Genomic DNA, 21,311 nt, shown 5'->3' on the forward strand with positions numbered 1-21,311 from the left:
CTTTTGGCTGAAAGACTCCTCACTACGTCGAAGATACCAGCTTTTTACTAATTGATCTATAGATTTAGTGCTATCAAAATTTTTTCAGATTTCTAAAAGAAATTAAGCTGAAAAGCAGAACCAAGCATAGTCAAGACAATACTAAAGAACAAAGTTAGGGAACTTAATACTGCTAGATACCTAAATTTATAAAGAATACAATAACTAAAATTGTGGTATTGGCAGAAGTATAGTATAGGTCTATAGATAAATAGACCAGTGGAACAGAATAGAATATCCAAAACTAGACCTGCTCATTTAGTTACCTGATTTGTGACCAAGGTGCCCCACCAGTGTATAGCAAAAGGATGGTGGTTTCAGTAAGTTGTGCTGGAGCAATTAAATATCGAAATGAGAAGTGAACTTTGACTTCTTTTTCCCACCACACGCACACATATTTCATTCTTAAAGAAACTAAGTGACTTGTAGTCATGACGTTAGTATGAAGCAGAGTAAAAATTTTGAGCTCAGATCTGTCTGGCTTATTCTAAATATCATACTGCCTCTCAAAGGATGCTTTTATTTCTAATATCTACCTGAATAAATTAAAAGGATCTTGTTCCCTAAGTTTAGGGTGTATTTTTTTGTTCATGGGGGGTGTTGAATGTCAGTGTATATTTATATAGGCTTCTTTCTGGTTTTACACTTGCTACGAATTGACCTTTAACCCAAATTAAATGTTCTTCAGGGGTTCTTAAAATATTTTACTGTCAATTTTTAAATTAAAATTGATAAAAATCTCCTTTATGTGATATTTTAAAATACTTAAATAGTGTATAAACAGCAAGTTTTATTTATAGTTACTAATTACTATTTTATGTTTATCTTTTGCATAGTTAGCCTCCTTTTGAGAATTTTTATGTGTAATTAGAATTTTTGCTTATTAATTCATTCAACCATTATCAAATACCTACATGCCAGACTCTGCTTAACTGGAAAAAAAAATCACCATCTTAATCCACTATCATCAAGTTTGTAGTTTTGTGGTAAATACAGACAAGAACAGCAGTTATAATATGATCGTAATACGATTGCCTTACTATGCTTTATTTAATAATTCTCTTATGGCCGGGCGAGGTGGCCCACGCCTGTAATCCTAGCACTCTGGGAGGCCGAGGCGGGAGGATCCCTTGAGGTCAGGAGTTTGAGACCAGCCTGAGCAAGAGCGAGACCCCGTCTCTACTAAAAATAGAAAGAAATGATTTGGACAGTTGAAAAATATATATAGAAAAAATTAGCCGGGCATGGTGGCGCATGCCTGTAGTCCCAGCTACTCGGGAGGCTGAGGCAGGAGGATCGCTTGAGCCCAGGAGTTTGAGGTTGCTGTGAGCTAGGCTGACGCCATGGCACTCTAGCCCGGGCAACAGAGCGACACTCTGTCTCAAATAATAATAATAATAATAATAATTCGCTTATAAAATCATACTGATTCTTTCCATTGTAATTATCATTTTTCATGGGTTTTTTGGTACCAGTACTATAGACCGGATTATATTAGTTGCATCTTAGTTTGTTTTCCCCACTAGATTAGTAACAAGAAAGCCGAGACCTTTCTCTACAACTTTAAGAATATTCAGATTTCAGTAAATGTTTGAGTAGTTGAATTTCAGTGGTTTTATTTGCTTATTTTTTGAAGAGACAGGGTCTTGCTGTATTCAGGCTGGAATGCAGTGGCTATTCACAGGCTTGATCATAGTGTACTGCAGCTTCAAATTCCTAGCCTCAGCAATCCTCCCACCTCAGCTTCCCAAGTAGCTGGGACTATAGCTGCTTGCCACCATGCCCAGCTTGTTTTTCTGTGTTTTGTTGACAACTTTATTCTTAAAGACACTAGCTACTTTCCTTTCTTAAAAAAAAAAAAAAAATGTTTTGTATCCTACATAGATTTCTACATTAAAAAGCATTATTTGGCCTTTCCCAACCAATGTGTTCTCTGTTCAGTTGTGTTAGGATCATACTCTTGAGGATATTGCACTAAAATGAAATTATGTGACAGTTGGGGAGTTTTTGTTTTTACATGTATGTAAAGTTTTTTGTTTTTCTGGGTTAACTACATCTTTCACAGTACCTACTCAGTTCAGCCTTCTTCTCACTACTATAACAGCCACATCGTGAGAGAAAATAAATGTTCCCATAATGTTTGTCTGGAATCAAAATTTTCCCCAATATCCATAATTTTGAAGCAAAACTTAAGATTACATAAGTCCTTCTTAGTTTAGTGATCATGAAACTAATACCGAATGTGTTAACCAAAGTATTCAGGTCAAATCTGAAAGGGTGATTTGAGATACTCAGGGGAAAAGCTCACCTTATTACTAATTTTTTTTCAGGGGGAGGAGAGTAAGTTTTTTGTTTTTCTTGTTTGTTTTTTAAAAAACAGGGTCACCCACGCTGGTGTGCAGTGGCTTGAGGGGAGTAAGTTTTTAAAAGTGTCCTCATATTCATTAATTGCAGAGTGGGGTAGTTTTTAGTAAATATAGGTAATTTTTGAAACTGCACAGAACTACCCCGTTTTGATGGAATAATAGAAATTGGCAAGCTGGGTTATTGATAGAAATGATGTGATACTAGCCTGAAGACTATGTAGTTCATATGTAAAACTTAGCCTGTTTTAAATGCTCTTTGATGAATGAGGGAGGATTATTAAATACCTTCTGTGGTGATAGTCTCCCCTTAACTTTTTTTTAAGTTTAAGCAGTAGAGACTAAAAGGTAAGATTTGAAAATTGCTTTTAGAAAAGGATCAGGAGCAGTAGGAATGGATACAACTGATTTTTATTTCCTGTTTTAAAACATTTGGTGTATAGTTTGCATCTAATGTTTGCTTACATATTGTCATAAAATTTACAGATTTAAGATAGGTAGCACACTTGACATGTCGATGCTGTTTATATTAGCCTATTAAAATGATGTGGAAGATGATTATACTTTTAACTAGGATTACTTAGGGTTTTAAAGTTACCGTAGCCTTAATCTTTCTCCCATTAAAATTTTTGTGTCATTATATGGCAACTATATAGTTGTTAATTAGAAAAATTTTATATAGTTCATGCTCTTTGTAACTTCAGTCATTTTTCAGATTTAAGAATGGCATGTGGCATTAAATGTTCTCCAGGAAGTATAGCTGAATATAACTAAAAACTTTAAAGTGAATTACACAGACATATGGTAAAAAATTCAGTCTAATTATTAGCTGTACTTCCTTGAATAAGTTACTTGGGTTCTCTAAGCCTGTTGTCTCATAAGTGATATGGTGGAGATATGTTTGTTTCATAGATAATTAAGAGGATGGCATTCTCATACAGCGATGTTACAATAATGTATCATAAAATAATAGGACAAACACTTGCAAGTTTAGAGAAACAAAGATTTTTACTTTAAATGCAGTGTTTATGTGCAAAAACTTTTAAATTCTGAGAAAAATGAAAAAACCCCACACTTGTCATTTACATATTAATCTGGAAAGAAATATTGTCTTACTATTCCTTTATTCGATTGTGATATTTCTATGTTTTATTATCTTTATTTCAACATTCACTGTTCGTGTGCGTGTACTTTATTATTTAAATGTGTAATAGTATTTCAAGTAGTATAGGATTAACTTTTATTAATTAGAAATAGAGGACATTCATATTAGCTTCCTAGGCCTGCTGTAACAAATTACTATAACCAGATGGCTTCAAACAGCAGAAATTTATTCTACTCACAGTTCTGAAGCTATAATTCTGAAATCAAGATGTTGGCGCGGCCAACTGAAGGCCCTTCAAGGCTCTAGAGGACAGTTTTTCCTTGCCTCTTTCTACTGGTGGTTGCTGGCAATCCTTCGTGTTCCTTAGTTTGTGGACACACTGCTCCAGTGTTTGCCTCCATTGTCACATGGCATTCTCTCTGTGTCTCTGTATCCAATTTTTCCTCCTCTTATAAGGACATTAGTCATTGGATTAGAACCCACCCTAATTAAGTATGACCCCATTTTAACTTGTTTACATCTGCAAAGACCCTCTTTGCCAATAACTTTACATTCACAGATACAGGCAGTTAGAACTTGAACATATTTTTGGTGGGGGACACAATTCTACCCTGTATTGTCTGGCCTCTTGTTTCCCAAGTGTAGCCCGGTCTTAGCCAATTGGATAATCGGTAGAAGCTGGAAAAACTTGGAAGCACATAATATAACAAAATACCACAACTGATTGGCTTATATCATTTAAAAAAAATGACCTTTTGGAGGGCACAGCTCAATCCAGTACAGCATTTCATGCAAAATTTCCCTATTGCAGTGTCCAATACAGAGTGTTCAATAAATGGTTGCTGCCTTTTTAAAAGTTACCATGTATGGGAGGGTAACAAGGCCATGTTAATGTGCAACTGGTAGGCTGAGTTAGTCTCAGGGATAGTTGCCTTTAAAAAACAAAGTAATAAATTACTACATGCCATAGACCCTCAAGGTCTAGCACATAGTAATAACTATGAGTATTTAGAAATATGTAACCAAGATTCATGTACATATTGAGAAGCACTGCTCTAAAGTCTTTCCCCCCACTTTTCAACTTTAGGTTTTCCCGCTAAACTTAAGCAACATGTAGATAGATGTAGTAATAAGTCAGATTATCCAAGGATATCACAGTCTACTCTGAGTATCCGAATCCTGTTTTTGGAAGGTAATCTGAGAGAAAATACTGAACTAAAATTATTAATGGACCTCTTCATGGGCTAGAAGTAACTAAAATTAATGCTGTAAAATAGACTGTCCTCACGTTAGACTATTCCCAGCAACTCATTCTGTGTCTTTGATTCCTTGCCTACTGCAACTAACTGGTCATCTTCCATTATCGTCTCATTTATTTTCAGAGCCCTGCCTTCTGAAACAGGCTCTTCTCTAGTGGCCTATATGTAGTTGTATCCTTTTTAGGACCCCAAATCTACTTTTCATTTTTATTTGAAATCAGTAATTGAAAACCTATTTGTAAAATGAAGCTTTATATTATCTTGATTCTAATTTGTTAGTCCCCAAACACTGCTATCAGAATAACCTTCCGGTAGATTGTTTTAAAAATAAAAATTGTTCAAAAAGGGTAATTCAGTATGTCTTGAGTAAGGCTCAGGAATTTATTTTTGAATATATATACATATCTGATAGATTGAGTAGCTGTCATTCCAAATCCCAGGGTGGAAAATAATCAAAAGCAAAGGCTAATCAGATTTCTTTATTTTTGGTTGTTTGAGTAGTTATATTATTTTTCTTCCCTGTGTTTTTCCCAATACAGTCTGCCCTCCAGATCCACGGGTTCTGCATCTGCAGATAGTCTCGGGATGCAGGACCCACTGATAAGAAGGGCCGACTGCAGGATTTGAACATCTACAGATTTTGGTATCTGAGCGAGTCCTGGAACCAGTCCCCCACAGATATCAAGGGAGACTCTGTTTTTTTTTGTCTTTTTGACTTCTGATATTTAATAGGGAAGGATTCTAAAACAATAGACTTCTTAAAGAAATTAATGAAAACTTGTAAAATCTTATTATTTCTACTAGTAAAATAATAAGGCATTTGCATTTATTGAGTTGTTATGAGTAAATGTGAAAGATACTTTTGTAAATAGCATATAAGGGCAGCACACTGTTGTGTGATAAACTCTGGCCTAGGAGTCCTGGCTGATGGTGATGTGATGGTCCACATCACTTTTAGACCATAGTGACCATATCCATGAAATTATAGTAATGATCTACATTTCCTATACATATTCCTATTCAAATACGATTAAGAAGTAGTGAATGGTAGTGGGTACTGAATGATGAAGTAAAAGGGTCTGTTATCCATTTAATATAGTTTGTGCAGAACGTAATCTACTTTTAGACTACCAACAGCAGAAGTATGAATATGCGTGACCTATTTGTCTTTAACTAATTTTGGAATAATTTTAGACTTATGGGAGAATTACAAAATTAGTTTTAAAAAAATCCAAAATACCCGTCACCCATATTCTCCAAGTGTTATCATTTACCACATTTACCTTATCTTTCTCTTTCCTCCTCACCCCTTCCCCAACAAAAGTTATTTTTTTCCTGATACTTTTGAAAGGAGGTTGCAGGCATCATGTCCCTTATTCATTAATATGTCAGTGTATATTTCCTGAAAACAAGGATATTCTTTCATATAACCACAATTATCAAAGTCAGAAAGTTAACACAGATTTATTATTATCAAGTCAGCCAATTTTATTCACTTGTCAATTTTCTCATTCATGTCCTTCATAAGAAAGGGAGGGAGGGAGATTGATTGATTGATTTGGGGCCCACTTGAGAACTGCACATTACATTAAATTGTCACAGCTCTATTTTTAGTATTGAACTGTTTCTCTGTATTTTATGACCTTGACGTTTTTGAAGAGTAAAAGCCCATTTTGTGGAATGTTCCTCAAATCTCCAAACTGGTTTTGGGTAACCTGCTTTCAATGTGTAGACAACCTAATTTTAAATGTTTAATCTGTATCATAAATTAGGTTTCATTTTGCTTATTTAATTTGTAAGGAATGGTATCCTGCCCTGGATGAAATTAATTTTTCAGTTTTATAAATAAGACCTATTAGCCTTTTAGAATTGAAAGTCTGAGGTTTTTAAAACTAAATGCAGGCCGGGCGCGGTGGCTCACGCCTATAATCCTAGCGCTCTGGGAGGCCGAGGTGGGTGGATCGTTTGAGCTCAGGAGTTCGGGACCAGCCTGAGCAAGAGCGAGACCCCATCTCTGCTAAAAAAAATAGAAAGAAATGACATGGACAGCTAAAAATATATATAGAAAAAAAAATTAGCCGGGCATGGTGGTGCATGCCTGTAGTCCCAACTACTCGGGAGGCTGAGACAGGAGGATCCCTTGAGCTCAGGAGTTTGAGGTTGCTGTGAGCTAGGCTGACGCCACGGCACTCACTCTAGCCTGGGCAACAGAGTGAGACTCTGTCTCAAAAAAAAAAAAAAAAAAAACTAAATGCAGTTTAGCATTATTAGATGATTGTCACACAGAGGTACATCAGGAGTTTGGTGTTGGCAGCTGTTAGAATCAAAGAATATCTAGATATGGGAGAAATTCCCACTAGACATTGGTAGGATACTTGGAAGGTACGAAATCAAACTGGCTTAGTCATATCCTAGGGTAAGTATGTATATTGAATTTGGTGTTGAAAATCTTTAGCGCATTAAGGATAAGATTAGGCCTTATGTTTGAGGTGATGATAAGCAATGGCATAGAAATTGTAACGAATAAGGGAGAGAAGATGAGCACTTAGGGTACTACTAGGAAATTTGTGTGAGAAATAGATTTGAGATAATGACTTGAAAACTAGGTTGAAGGTTTTAGAAGATGTACTCTAGCAGGATGCTGTAGATTTTTATCATAAAATGATATCACCAAATGGCCTTTGAAAGGAAAAAATATAATTGATATGTATAAAAAACAGATTGGAATGATAAGCAAAACACCCTTACCCTACAGAAAGGACATGGATACTAGAAAAATCCCTGTGGCAATGTGTGGGATGTGATACTACTACCCAGTTATAGTAGTATTTGTAGAAGTCATCTGATGTATTGTTAAAGAATCAAATGGGCTAGTGATCATTTATTGTTATGAACAATTCTTTAAACTACATAAACAGAAATAATGGGGAGTTGAAGAATTGGCAGTAGTGAGATAGTATTGAAACACTGAACTCTTTGACATTTTGAATATCATACGTGGGTGTTGAGATAGTTTACGTAGAACTGGAACAAACAAGAATTTGTAGTTAGTGATTCTGGTATATAAGATGGTTGTTAAATTACACGCTGTTTACAGGATCTTTCAGAACTAAATCATAGGCAGTTGATGCTGTGTAAAATGTTTGTGCCCTCTAGTTGTCATTTAGTAAATATTTATGCACCCACTTACTGTCTGCTAGACGTTACTGTAGACACTGGATATCTAGCATGTAATTGAACATAATATTATGACACATTGTAGAAGGAGTTGGGGATTCAAATAAATAAATGTATGATATAGTATATAATTTGTTATATAATGAAGAAAAATAAAGCTAGGGCAGTAGAGACAGAAAATAAGAGGAATGCTCTAACCCAGTTCACCCTCCAGGATTATAACTTTTACTGCTCCCTGTCCTTGTAATTCTTTTTGGCCTTTAATGCCTCTTTATAGCTTTGCACTGACAGTGTGTCCTTGGGATCATCCATACCCTGTGGCCTGGATTGTATAATAGCACTATTCCACATAGAGTTAATGGTATAAAGCTGGTGGTTTTTGTTTGTCTGAGCTACTAAATCTGCATTTTGCGATTGTGGTTACATTTTTCTTTTTTAAAAGGACACTGTCAAGTACTTTTAAACTGTTATTTGTAATAAAAATAATATCCTGCTTGTATTTATTTTTTCTGTTGGATTGCCCTTTAATTTTCTTGTTTATAATTGAACATAAAGAGGCTTTTTATTCATTTGTCTTAAATGATTAAGGCTATAGAAATAATAATTGCTGTTTATTACTACTATTTCTTGTCTGCAAAATAATAGTATTTTTATGGCAAGTATTTTCAATAAAAAAATTAAAAATCTTTTTAAAAATAGTGTGTAATTTAGATTTACTTTAATATGGCTTTTTATAAAACTTCAGTCAGTGGGTGAACTAAGAAATGATTTGTCTTTACATAGAAGTATATAAGACTTAATACATTTTAAATATTTTCCTCAAAAGTACAGATTCAACACAGTGTTATTTATTAACAATGCAAATGAATTTCAATCACACTATTTCAATGTGTGCTTAAAATCTAAGTTTGCCAGCTACTTAAACTTGCTTGTTAACATAATTGAAAATTCTGTTGGTACTTTCAGTATTCTGGTATTGCCTTGAGTGCATATGATACTAGATCTTGTAATTACACTTTAAGCTGCCAAAAAACAAATAAGTTTTTTTTTTCCTTTGTGTTTTCTAGTCTCTTTTTTTCATAGGGCCAAATACATAAGTATATGTGTGAGATTTTCTCTTCCAATTTTAATTTCCTGTCACAACAAATAGGAATTAGTGGGAGAATATTTCTTTATTGACTGAATTTGTAGTTTAACTGTTATGAGGAACAACTTTTAAAAATATTTGCTGACCACAGCTGCTTTGTTGTAGGAGGACTGACAAATGGTAGTGGTCGATATATCTCTGCAGCACCTGGAGCAGAAGCAAAATATCGAAGTGCTTCAAGCGCTTCCAGTCTATTTAGCTCCAGCAGCCAGCTCTTTCCTCCTTCTCGGCTTCGGTATAATAGGTCTGATATTATGCCTTCTGGCCGCAGTAGATTATTGGAAGATTTCAGAAACAACCGCTTCCCAAACCTTCAACTTAGAGACTTGATTGGACATATAGTTGAGTTTTCTCAAGACCAGCATGGTTCTAGGTAGGTGATATTTTCTACCATGTTTTTTTATGGTGTCCCAGTTTTCTTCTATGAGAGTGTTTTTATAATGAAAATATAGTAGTGCCTGTTTTTTCTGTTATTTTGATTACATTGTTTCTGAATGACATTTATGCACTTGAGTGTCCTGATGTATAGTTTGTCTTAAAAAAAAAAAACCAACAATGTTAAATGCTTTTGCATTGCTTTATAGGTTGGTATTCAAGGTGACTTGGCTTAGATTGAAATAATTCACATTTCTTATAGGAAAATTTGCTGCCTTTTTACATTAAATAGATATAATGCTTGAGAGATACATGTGAATTAGCATTCTCAAGATAGGAAAATAGAATACTAACACATTTAGTAAATGTAAGATTTTGTGTGTGTGTGGTTTTAAGGTAAACTTCAAATTTTTTAAAAATTGTAAGTTAGATAGTTGCATACAAATTTTACCTCCCTATATAGTCATGCATCATTTAACAATGGGGATATGTTCTGAGAAATGTGTCATTGTGCAAACATAGAGTATACCTATACAAACCTAGATGGGATAGGCTATACACCTAGGCCATGTGTTACAGCCTGTTGCTCCTAGGCTACAAACCTGTATAACATGTTACTGTACTGAATACTGTAGGTAGTTGTAACACAATGGTAAATATTTATGTATCTAAACATAGAAAAGGGTCCAGTAAAAATACAGTCTAAAAGATAAATGGTACTCCTGTATAGAGCACTTACCCTGTATAGACCTTGCAGGACTGGAAGTTGTTCTGGGTAAGTCAGTGAGTGAGTTTAAAGGGCCTAAGGACATGACTGGGACTGGACATTACTGCAGGCTTTATAAACCCAGCTTACACTAAACACTCAGCTTACACTAAATTTATGTAAAATTTTTCTCTTTAATAACAAATTAACCGTAGCTTACTATAATTTTTTAAAATGAATAGCTGATAACTTTTTTAGTTTATAAACTTTGAAAATTTTTAAACTTGTTGAGTCTTTTGTAATAGCACTTAGCTTAAAACACATTGTATAGCTATACAAAATATTTTCCTTCTTTGCATCCATATTTAAGCTTTTTCTATTTTTAATTTTTTTTTTTTTTAACTTTTGTGTTAAGAACTAAGTCAAAGACAAACATTTCCTAGGCCTACGCAAAGTTAGGATCATCAGTATCTTGTCGTTCACATCCATGTCTTATCCCACTAGAAGGTTTTCAGGGGCAATAACAAGCATGGAGCTGTCATCTATGATAACAATGCCTTCTTCTGGAATACTTTCTGATGGACCTGCCTGAGGCTGTTTATAGTTAACTTTTGTTTTTTTGTATGTAGAGGAGGGAGTATACTTTAAAAAGTATAGTAAATAAATAAACCATAACATAGTTGTTACCATTATAAAGCATTATGCACTGTTGTAATTCTGTGTGCTATACTTAAACAACTGGCAGCACGGTAGGTTTGTATATATACCTACATGACCCCAAACACATATTGATCAAAGTCTCACTGGTCATTAGGAATTTATCAGCTTCATTTTAATCTTAGGGGACCACCATAGTATATGCTCCTCTTATCATTGATCAAAACATTGTAGTGCAGTGCATGACCGTATTTGGAAGTTCCTTAAGAATAGCAAATGAACCTTGCATCACCCACAGTGGCTAGCTTAGTTCGTTCATACTGGGTGAATTTTATTTCTTTTATTATGGTCTAGAAGAAGATATTTAATAATGTGTACTGTGAAAAATGAACAACCAAGCAAATTTTTGCAATGTTCTTTTTCTTTTATTATGATATAACCAAACTAACCTAAGAAAGATTAAACATCTTTATGTCCAGGTTTTGTGTTTGTCTAACTATATTTTAAGTTAAAGTGTTACAAAGAAACGTTCTTATAACCTTTGTCCTTTTTGTTGTAAACCAGCAGCCTACAGTATATAGTGTGTTAATACTATTTTTGGAAATACTTTTATTTGTGTAAACACGTGGAAGGGGGGAATATAATAGTCAAGTAAGAGAGAGAATTGCAGATCTTGCTTTCAACTTATTGTTATGCCATTTAAATTTTTTTCCCACATAGATTCATACAGCAAAAGTTAGAGAGAGCTACTCCAGCTGAGCGACAGATGGTATTTAATGAAATTCTACAAGCAGCCTATCAATTAATGACGGATGTTTTTGGCAACTATGTTATACAGAAGTTTTTTGAGGTAAGCATGCATGCATATTTGTGTGTCCATGCAGCTATATAAATAATGCTAAGAAAAGCTCTGGAAGTTCTATAACAATAATTTCTTATAAAAATAGCTGTATATCTGGGAGAAAATATTTACAAATATGTATCTGGTAAAGATTTTTTTTTTTTTTTTTAAATGAACGGGGCAGGGGTGCTGTGGGGAAGGGTGTTCAGTTGTCTTGTTTGGTCTTTTTGTTGAGACACAGTCTGACTGTCGCCCTGGGTAGAGTATAGTGGCATCATTGTAGCTCACTGTAACCTCCAACTCCTGGGCTCTAAGCAATCCTTCTGCCTCAGCCACCTGGGTAGCTGGGACTATAGGCATGGCCCACCACGCCAGGCTAATTTTTCTATTTTTGGTAGAGACGGGGGTCTCTCTCTTGCTCAGGCTTGTCTCGAACTCCTGAGCTGAAGCGATCCTCCGCCTCGGCCTCCCAGAGTGCTAGGATTACAGGTGTGGGCCACCGCACCTGGCCAGTATCTGGTAAGGATTTTATATCTAGAATATATAAAGAAATCTAAAACTCAACAACAAAAAGACAGATAACCCAATTAAAGAATGGATAAAGGACTTGAACAGTCATTTGTCCATAGAAGATAATACAAATGGCCAATAAACCATGAAAAAATGCTCAACATCCTTAAATCAATAGGGAAATACAAATCAAAATCACAGCAAGATACCACTTTATGCCTATTATAGGATGTAATTTAAAAAAGAAAAGGAAAAATACCAGGCATGGTGGTTCACACCTGTAATCCCAACTCTTTGGGAGGCTGAGGCAGGAAGATCACTTGAGGCCAGGAGTTCGAAACTAGACTGGACAACATAGGGAAACCATGTCTCTACAACATAAAAAATTAAAAAAAAAAAAAAAATAGCTGGGCTTAGTGGTGTCCGGCTACTTCGGAGGCTGGGCAGTAGGATTGCTTCACTTTAGCCCAGAAGTTGGAGGCTCCAGTGAGCTATGATCGCACCACTGCACTCTAGCCTGGGTGACGACTAATAAAATTTTTAAAATGTAAAACCATGTAAAATGTGTAGGTAAAAGTGTGGAGAGATTGAAAACTTGTGCATTTCTGGTGGAAATGTAAAATGGTACAGCCAAGAAAAGGAATTAACATGCTATAACACGGAAGAACCTTGAAAACATTAAGTAGAAAAAGCCAAAGAAGGACAAACATTATAGGGTTCTACCTGTATGAAATGTCTGGAGTAGCAAATTCATGGAGACATAAGGTATTATAGATTAGGGCTTCCCAGCGGCTGGAGGAAAAGGGGAGTAGAACGTTATTGTTAAACTCATTTCTGTTTGAGGCTGTGGGAGAGAGTTGGAAACAGCAGCCAACAGCAGTGATGGTTGTACAACAGTGTGATGTAATTAGCACTACTGAAATATTAGGTTAAGTATGAAATGTCCAATTTCCTTAAGTACAAAGTTTGACACTTAATATCGCAGACATTCCACTTTGACACCTGTTTCATGTTTATTGTGAAAGTACATCGTCAGTCTTTCAAAGGCATATTTTTGGCTTGTGGTTATCTTTCAAGTATTTTCAGAACAATTTTTGTGAAACCATGCATAAGTCAAAAATTCCTGTTATTTTTTAATATGAGTTCCATCATGGAACCAATGCAGCACAGACAGCTCTAAATAACAACCAAGTGTTTGGGAAGGATGTGGCAAATGAGCCCCATAGGTGACCTGAGACCAAGGTGGATGATGAGCTGAAAGCCACAGTGAAGTGAATCCATCTCAACCTATGTGTGAATTAGCAGCAAGGTTTGACATTACTATTCAAATGGGACCATTTGAAACAAATTGGCAAGGTAGAGAAGCTGGATGGATGGGCTCCACATGAATTAAATGAGTGTCAGAAATCATCTCAAAGCTCGCCTTTCTTAGCTGTCACGACATAAAGGCAATGTGTTACGTGTGATAAAAATGAAGTTTTTCCCGACAATCACAAGTGTTTGATACAATGGTTGGGTAAAGACGAAGTGCTGAAACACAGTCCAAAACCAAATACTCATCCAAAAAGCTAATGGTGTCTGTTTGGTGGTCCAGCGCTGGTATTATCCACTACAGTTTCCTGAAACCTGGTCAGGCAATTACACCGGACGTGTTCTGCAACCAGTTGGACAAAAATGATGAGGATGCTTGCGATTAAGCAGCTCGAGATTGGTCAATAGAGACAGGCCAATTCTCTTGCAAGACAATGCTGAACCACATGTCGCACAAATAAGGCTGCTCAACTACAGAAGCTGGACTTAAAAACTCTCTTGTCATCCACTGTATTCACCAGACCTTGCACCAGCTGATTACCACTTCTTCCAGGCTTTGGATCACTTCTTGCAAGGAAAAATATTCCATTCTCAACAAGCTGTGGAAAACGTCTTTTGCTACTTCATCGCCACTTGCTCTCCAGACTTCATTGCTGCTGGCATAAAAAAGCTACCATTAAGATGGCAAAACTGTGTCAATACTTCAGGTGCACACTTTGAATAATTGTACTGCTTCTTGTTTGAGATATAATAATCTACACTTTTGATTTGAAATTGGACATTTCATATTTAATGACCTAATACATATTTTAAAATCGTTAAAATGACATATTTTATGGAGTATACATATTTTATCACAATAAAAAATTTTTAAAGGTAAGCATGAAATGAGGTTTATTGAGGAGAAAAGATAGGATTATAGAGCAAGAGCAAGATACAATAAAAAATTTTAAATATATGAGCCTACTTTAAATGAAAAGTTTAATATTAATCCTGATGAATATTTGAAAATTAAAGTGTTGGGAGTAAGTCTTAGGTGAACCAGTTAATGAATGATAGTCTTTATTTGGATTTGTAGATGTGGTTTATCTTGTAACTTAGCAAATTTTTAGATAAACATCTGTGTTGTAGCTTGACTTAACAGATTTTCTCCTCAATTACATCAGAATATAGTTTGAGAATTGTCTGAGTGAGAGAGTTTTAGTGGCCTGAATATATGGCTCAGAAGTTTATATATTAAAGATGGGGATTTTGTTTGTTAGGAGTGAAGGATGAAGGTGTTTACTTTTAAAGGTGGTTGATCTATAGTAACAAGGAAATTTTAGCTAGTATGACTTAACCCCCAAAAAGTAGCAAAATTATTATTGCAGCCTAAGTCTGTCTTAATTAGCTACTTCCTGAATACTTACCCAAAGGTATTATTTTAAAAACAGATTCAACGGGCTGCAAACACTGTCTTATTCAAGTTTAACAAAGTAATGTTATGGTCACTTTTTATTAATATTATATTCTTTTCTGTCAGTTTGGAAGTTTGGATCAAAAATTAGCCTTGGCTACTCGTATTCGTGGTCATGTTCTACCCTTAGCCTTGCAGATGTATGGCTGCCGTGTTATTCAGAAAGCATTAGAGTCTATTTCATCTGACCAGCAGGTAATTGTAAGTTAAGACAAAATTTTTGTATTATTTTATTCAATTTTTAAATTATTTTTTATCTTAGAATAATCTTGAAATGAGTAAATATTTCCACAACTAGACTAAAATATTTTTAAATGTCTCAAATAGCACAATACTAATTAAAAGTTACAAAGCAGATCATTTCTAAATGAAGATATTTGAGTACATACTATGTGCCAAGCAGAATACTAAATGATGGCTGTTTTTACTATCTTATTTGATTTTCTGTAAAATCAGAATGCGTTTTACTATTTCCAGTGTTTATTTGGGTTGTATATAATGTTTCTGTTATAAGAATAAAATGGAGTATTACTCAGCCTTAAAAAGGAATGTAAAAAATTTTTTAAAGAAGAATAAAATTTTTGGCCGGGTGTAGTGGCTCACGCCTGTAATCCTAGCACTTTGGGAGGCCGAGGCAGGAGGATCGCTCGAGGTCAGGAGTTCGAGACCAGCTCTAAGCAAGAGCGAGATCCTGACTCTACTAAAAATAGAAAGATATGATCTGGACAGCTAAAATTATACATATAGAAAAAGATTAGCCAGGCATGGTGGTGCATGTCTGTAGTCCCAGCTACTGGGGAGACTGAGGCAGGGAGATTGCTTAAGCCCAGGAGTTTGAGGTTGCTGTGAGCTTGATGCCACGGCACTCTAGCCCGGGCAACACAGTGACACTCTGTCTCAAAAAAAAAAAAAGAAGAAGAAAATTTTTAGCAACAAAAGCATTACTATATGCCAATTAAAAATATATATATATATAATTTTTTTTGAAATCTAGCTCAACAGAAAAGTAACCTAAGAATCCTCTTAACAAGATTTATAATTTTTTGAGAGAATATATAAATTAAGTGAGAAATATTCTGTGTTCTTGGAAAGTCTAAATATTTTAAGTTAATAAAGGATTGATGCAAATCCAACCATGTATTTGTGGGCCTTTTAAGGGGGGATAACTGATCAAAATAATTGTTACAGTTATTTTAAATGGAGTAGAATATTGAGATTAGGGAATGAGGATAAATGCTGATCCACCAGATTTTTAAAATATACTGTGAAGCAACACTAATTAGTGGGGTTCTTACACAAGAATAAACAGATTTTAAATATGAAATTAACCCCAAGTAGATACTATTTTCTATACATAATTTATGTATTACAATGAAAACATAAGCGTGAAGGAAATCATTATTTCTTAAAAGATAATTGCAGTTCATGATATAAAGAGATCAGCTTGACTCTCATACAATAAAAGTAAATTCTAGAATTAAAAACAATGGTATTATGTGGATGGATGGTTACGTATTTGTACATGTATATACATTAATCAGAACGTTAAAAATCTGTGAGAAAATACAGTTATTCCTCCAGAGGAAATCTTGAGTTTCAGAGTAATTGGAGATATGTCACAATGGAGAAAGAGAAACAAATCTGGTTACTTAAAACCATAGAACTTCTCTGCCACGTGTCAAATTGGTATAGATATTTTAAATGTCTTTGATATTTAAACATATATAGCATTGGGAGTAAGTCTTGGGTGAACCAGTTAATGAATAATGGTATTATATTTATTTGGATTCTTAAGTATGTTTGATTTTGTGATTTAGTTTATTTTAATTTATACATAAACATCTGTGTTGTAGCTTAGTAGGATTCTTCCCCAATTATGTCAGAATGTAGCTGAGAGTTCTTTGGGTGAAAGATACTTAAATGTGAATTCCTTTAGACTAAGTGTGCGTGCTCCATTTCTCCACAGTACCATTTTTATTGCTCTAATTAGGCACGTAGATTATTAATGGTGAAAGCTAGGAAGTTCTTTATTATAAGAGCATCAGGAAGAACAAAAATGCCCAATAATAATTTCTTCCCTTACGGGAATTATTGAGATAATATGTGACAATCACATGAACCACATGTGCTCAATTCCTTACTTTTTTCCATGCACTTGGTAGACTTCTGCAGCCATTAAAAATAATTCCTTTGGAGGGGATGATAAGTAGGGCAAAAAATGTAGAAGTCTGAATTAGTTATATGAGTTTACCAACTGAGAACAATTAGTGGATGATATATGCAGTGAAGACAGCTTAAATAGAGCAAATTCAGCACCACCAGGTTATTTCAACATGTATCATTCACATTATAATCCCACAAAATACATTTTGGTAATTTTTTTCTTATTTTGGAGACAGAGTCTTGCTCTGTTGCCTGGACTAGAGTGCCGTGGCGTCAGCCTAGCTCACAGCAACCTCAAACTCCTGGGCTCAAGCAATCCTCCTGCCTCAGCCTCCCGAGTAGCTGGGACTACAGGCATGTGCCACCATGCCTGGCTAATTCTTAGTTGTCCATATAATTTCTTTCTATTTTTAGTTGAGACGGGGTCTTGCTCTTGCTCAGGCTGGTCTTGAACTCCTGAGCTCAAACAATCCGCCCGCCTCGGCCTCCCAGAGTGCTAGGATTACAGGCATGAGCCACCGTGCATGGCCCATTTTAGTAATTTTTACCTTCATTGGTTTCTACTAATTATACTTCAAGGAAAAATACTTTAAACTTCTATATATTAAAAAAAAAATACAAATAGGAAATACTTTTTGAGTATACTTTGTTCCCAGGCCAGTTAGTATTTTTAATTTGATTATGTTATTTATTGAGAGAATTATTTAAATGGTATCTTCTCTTTTACAGAGTGAAATGGTAAAGGAGTTAGATGGTCATGTACTCAAATGTGTGAAAGATCAGAATGGAAACCATGTTGTACAAAAATGTATTGAATGTGTTCAACCACAGTCACTGCAGTTCATCATTGATGCTTTCAAAGGACAAGTAAGATTGAGTTTTGGCTTCTGATTTGTTAGGACATTATTTTAGAATTTTGAAAGTTAACACATTTGTCGTAAGTCACAAGATAAAACACAGCACTCGGATATAAAAATAGGAGACAAAATAGTAAATGTGCATTAATTTCGTCCTCCTTCTAGAGTTAGTAGATAGCTTCATTTTTTTGAACCTGCAAAATGTAGAAATACAAGTTATAATCACATTACTTTAAGAAGTAAAGGTAATTGCTATTAGAATGTAAACCAGTGTTTTCCAGATTTCCTCGTGGAGGAGGAGGAGGGAAGGAGACTTAAGACTGTATAGTAATACAGAAAATACATAGTAATTAATGGCATTTAATTAAATGTTAAACTACCTTCTCTCTTCTCGGCCGTTCATTAATCTTCTGGTTAGGTTCCTTTAGATCAGAATACCTTTAGCTCCTAAATTGAGCGCTCCCTCCTCCCACATCCCAGTCTTTGCCAACGTGGTGGTCATATTAAATGTGAATCCATCACCCTTCTATTTTCAACTAATTCTAGGTGTTGTCAAAAACCTCTGTGCCTCATAAAACTGTTAAAAAATGTGAGAGAATGCAAATAATAATTTTTTACATTTTATTAAGGTGTTTGTGCTTTCAACTCATCCTTATGGCTGCAGAGTAATTCAGCGCATCCTAGAACATTGCACTGCAGAACAGACCCTACCTATCTTAGAAGAACTCCACCAACATACAGAACAGTTGGTACAGGTATAAATTACCTAATAATTTGAAATGTTTATATATATTTGGAAATTTTTCTGATTTTTAAAAGAAATATGCTATTAAATATTATAGAAAGAGTGAAACAAAGCCTATTCTTCTGACTATACTATAGGATGTTTAGACAAAATTATTAATATCTTTTTAAAGAGTAATCATTATTCTTAAGGAATGACTTAGGTGAAGTAACTTTTAAATATTTGTCCTTAGGATCAGTATGGCAATTATGTTATTCAGCATGTACTGGAACATGGTCGACCTGAAGACAAGAGTAAAATTGTTTCCGAAATCAGAGGAAAGGTCTTAGCCCTGAGTCAACACAAATTTGCCAGGTATTGCTGTATTTTCTAATTCCAGGGCTCAATTCTTTGAATTTCTTGGCTTTTATTAGTAAGCACAAAAATGGATGTAGACTATATCATTGAACTACTTACTGTCTTTTTTGGTGGTGTTAAAAAGCACATACAGAACATTGCTTTTACTTTTTAAAAATCGACATAACAAATTTATTTTGCCCATATAATACTATTGTTGAAGTCTGTATTTAAAAAAATCATTTATCTACAAGACCTGTAAGGAAATGCAAATTTATTCAGTACATGTTCTTGAAAGTCTCAGAACTTACTAATGATGTAATTGCCTTTTTTAAATTATAATTTTAATATGTAATGTCCCATGATGCCAATTTCTGTTTTAAAAGCAATCACAAGACAAGAGAATCCCATCTTGACTCTTCTGTTTACTACTGCATCAGAGTAGATTCTTGATTCCAAAAGTCAAGAAAATTTTGGTAGAAAGAAAGAATTAACAAAATCTTATCTACTTTAATTTTTAGCAATGTAGTAGAAAAGTGTGTTACTCATGCCTCCCGTGCTGAGAGAGCTTTACTGATTGATGAAGTTTGCTGCCAGAATGATGGTCCTCACAGTGCCTTATACACCATGATGAAGGACCAGTATGCCAATTATGTGGTTCAAAAGATGATTGATATGGCTGAACCTGCTCAGAGAAAAATAATCATGCACAAGGTAATATATTGCTAACCTGATTTATCTGTAACTTCAGGCTACACATTTAATTTCTCTTGGATTTAATTTCTTCATGTATTATAACTGGATAAAAAAATTAAAATTGATGGATAACTTTGGCAGATGTTGGTATGGTTTACCCTTTTATTAAATTCTTAAGGTAATCATATTGATTAGTCATCTGTTTACCAATGTTTGGCATTGTTCTTTCTTCCCCCATCTTATTTAAATACTCAGTTATCCCCCCTGGGGGTTGGTTCCAGGAACACCCCCTCCCCGCACCCATGGATATCAAAATCCACAGATGCTCAAGTTCCTTCTTATATATAATGACACAGTATTTGCATATAACCTATGCACATTCTTCCATAGACTAAATCATCTCTCTATTAGTTATGATACCTAATACAATATAAATGCTATGTGAATAGTTGTTATACTGTATTGTTTACAATACAGGAAGCAATGACAAGAAAAGTCTGTTTAGTACAGACTTAACTTTTTTTTTTTTTTTTTTGAGATAGAGGTCTCACTATATCACTGTATTGTTTAGTCTCGTCTCGAATCCTTGGGCTAAAGCAATCTTCCTGCCTCACCCTCCCAAGTAGCTGAGATTATAGGTGTGCGCCTTCTTTTTTTTTTCTTTCTTTCTGTCAATTTAAACTTAAAACTGTCAACTTCTTTCTTCTAAAAAAAAAAAATGTGTGTGTGTGTATTACATAGTTTTGATCCACATTTGGTTGAATCCATGGATGCAGAACCCAACCCATGGGTATGGAGGGCAGACTACACTTGATTTACTAATTTACTATATTATATTACATGGGTGAACATTGACTTTAATACATTTTTCTGAAGAGAATTTTATGTTGATTTCTTTTTGGGTAGCACTAACTCCTAATACTTTCCGTTCACACTGTTAACTCTCTGTATCATCCTACTAGAATCTAATGCCTCTTTAAGAAAGAAATCATCTATTGCAATATGAAGACTTAGTATTAAAAAGAATACTGAAAGAAGTAACATTTTGAATACTCTTGCTCTTTTTCTAAATGTATTCCTTTAGGAAACATGAAATGAAGAACATAACCTGTTTGAACCTCACCTCATTTAGAAAGTGATCTCTTAAGATCGCTTCCAGCCATAAACGTGTTTTGGCCTTCTGATTTTTAAAATTCGTCTTTAATTTGATGTACTAAATTTTCCACCTATTTTTTTACTTTATCATTTCTGCTTAAATGTATACATACAAATAATTTTTAATCTTATTTTTTAACAGCTACATTATTTATTTAACCAATAACATATTTATGACATTTGGATTGTCCCTAATTGTTATATATAAGTAGTGCTTTATACAAAAGCTTTGCACAGTTATTTTGGTAGAATAAATTCCTGGATGTGAAATTGCTGGGTCAAAGCATTGTAAACAATTTTGTTTTAATAGATGCTGCCAAGCTGTGCTCAGAGTATCTTGTACAAGTTTACACATCTATCCAGTATGAGAATCATGCCTGTTTTACCATGCCCTCGTCAGTGCCAGTTATTGT

The 21,311-nt window shown here is 34.6% G+C and overlaps 1 protein-coding gene across 20 annotated transcripts in view; it reads left to right on the forward strand.

Annotated features, from left to right (window-relative positions):
- Nucleotides 1–21,311, forward strand: part of PUM2 (pumilio RNA binding family member 2) — an 89,871-nt gene that overhangs the window by 64,687 nt on the left and 3,873 nt on the right. For 11 of the 20 annotated variants that reach the window (XM_069495059.1, XM_069495051.1, XM_069495060.1 and 8 more), the window contains 7 exons: nucleotides 9,196–9,463; nucleotides 11,549–11,678; nucleotides 15,013–15,141; nucleotides 17,839–17,976; nucleotides 18,596–18,721; nucleotides 18,944–19,065; nucleotides 19,569–19,761. In XM_069495059.1, coding sequence (XP_069351160.1) covers nucleotides 9,196–9,463; nucleotides 11,549–11,678; nucleotides 15,013–15,141; nucleotides 17,839–17,976; nucleotides 18,596–18,721; nucleotides 18,944–19,065; nucleotides 19,569–19,761 — 1,106 coding nt within the window. Of the gene's footprint in view, nucleotides 1–9,195; nucleotides 9,464–11,548; nucleotides 11,679–15,012; nucleotides 15,148–17,838; nucleotides 17,977–18,595; nucleotides 18,722–18,943; nucleotides 19,066–19,568; nucleotides 19,762–21,311 lie in introns of all 20 variants that reach the window. The other 9 variants (XM_069495055.1, XM_069495047.1, XM_069495056.1 and 6 more) reach the window with 1 other exon arrangement.

The sequence above is a fragment of the Eulemur rufifrons genome, chromosome 19 (assembly GCF_041146395.1).
Source record: "Eulemur rufifrons isolate Redbay chromosome 19, OSU_ERuf_1, whole genome shotgun sequence".
NCBI lineage: Eukaryota > Metazoa > Chordata > Mammalia > Primates > Lemuridae > Eulemur > Eulemur rufifrons.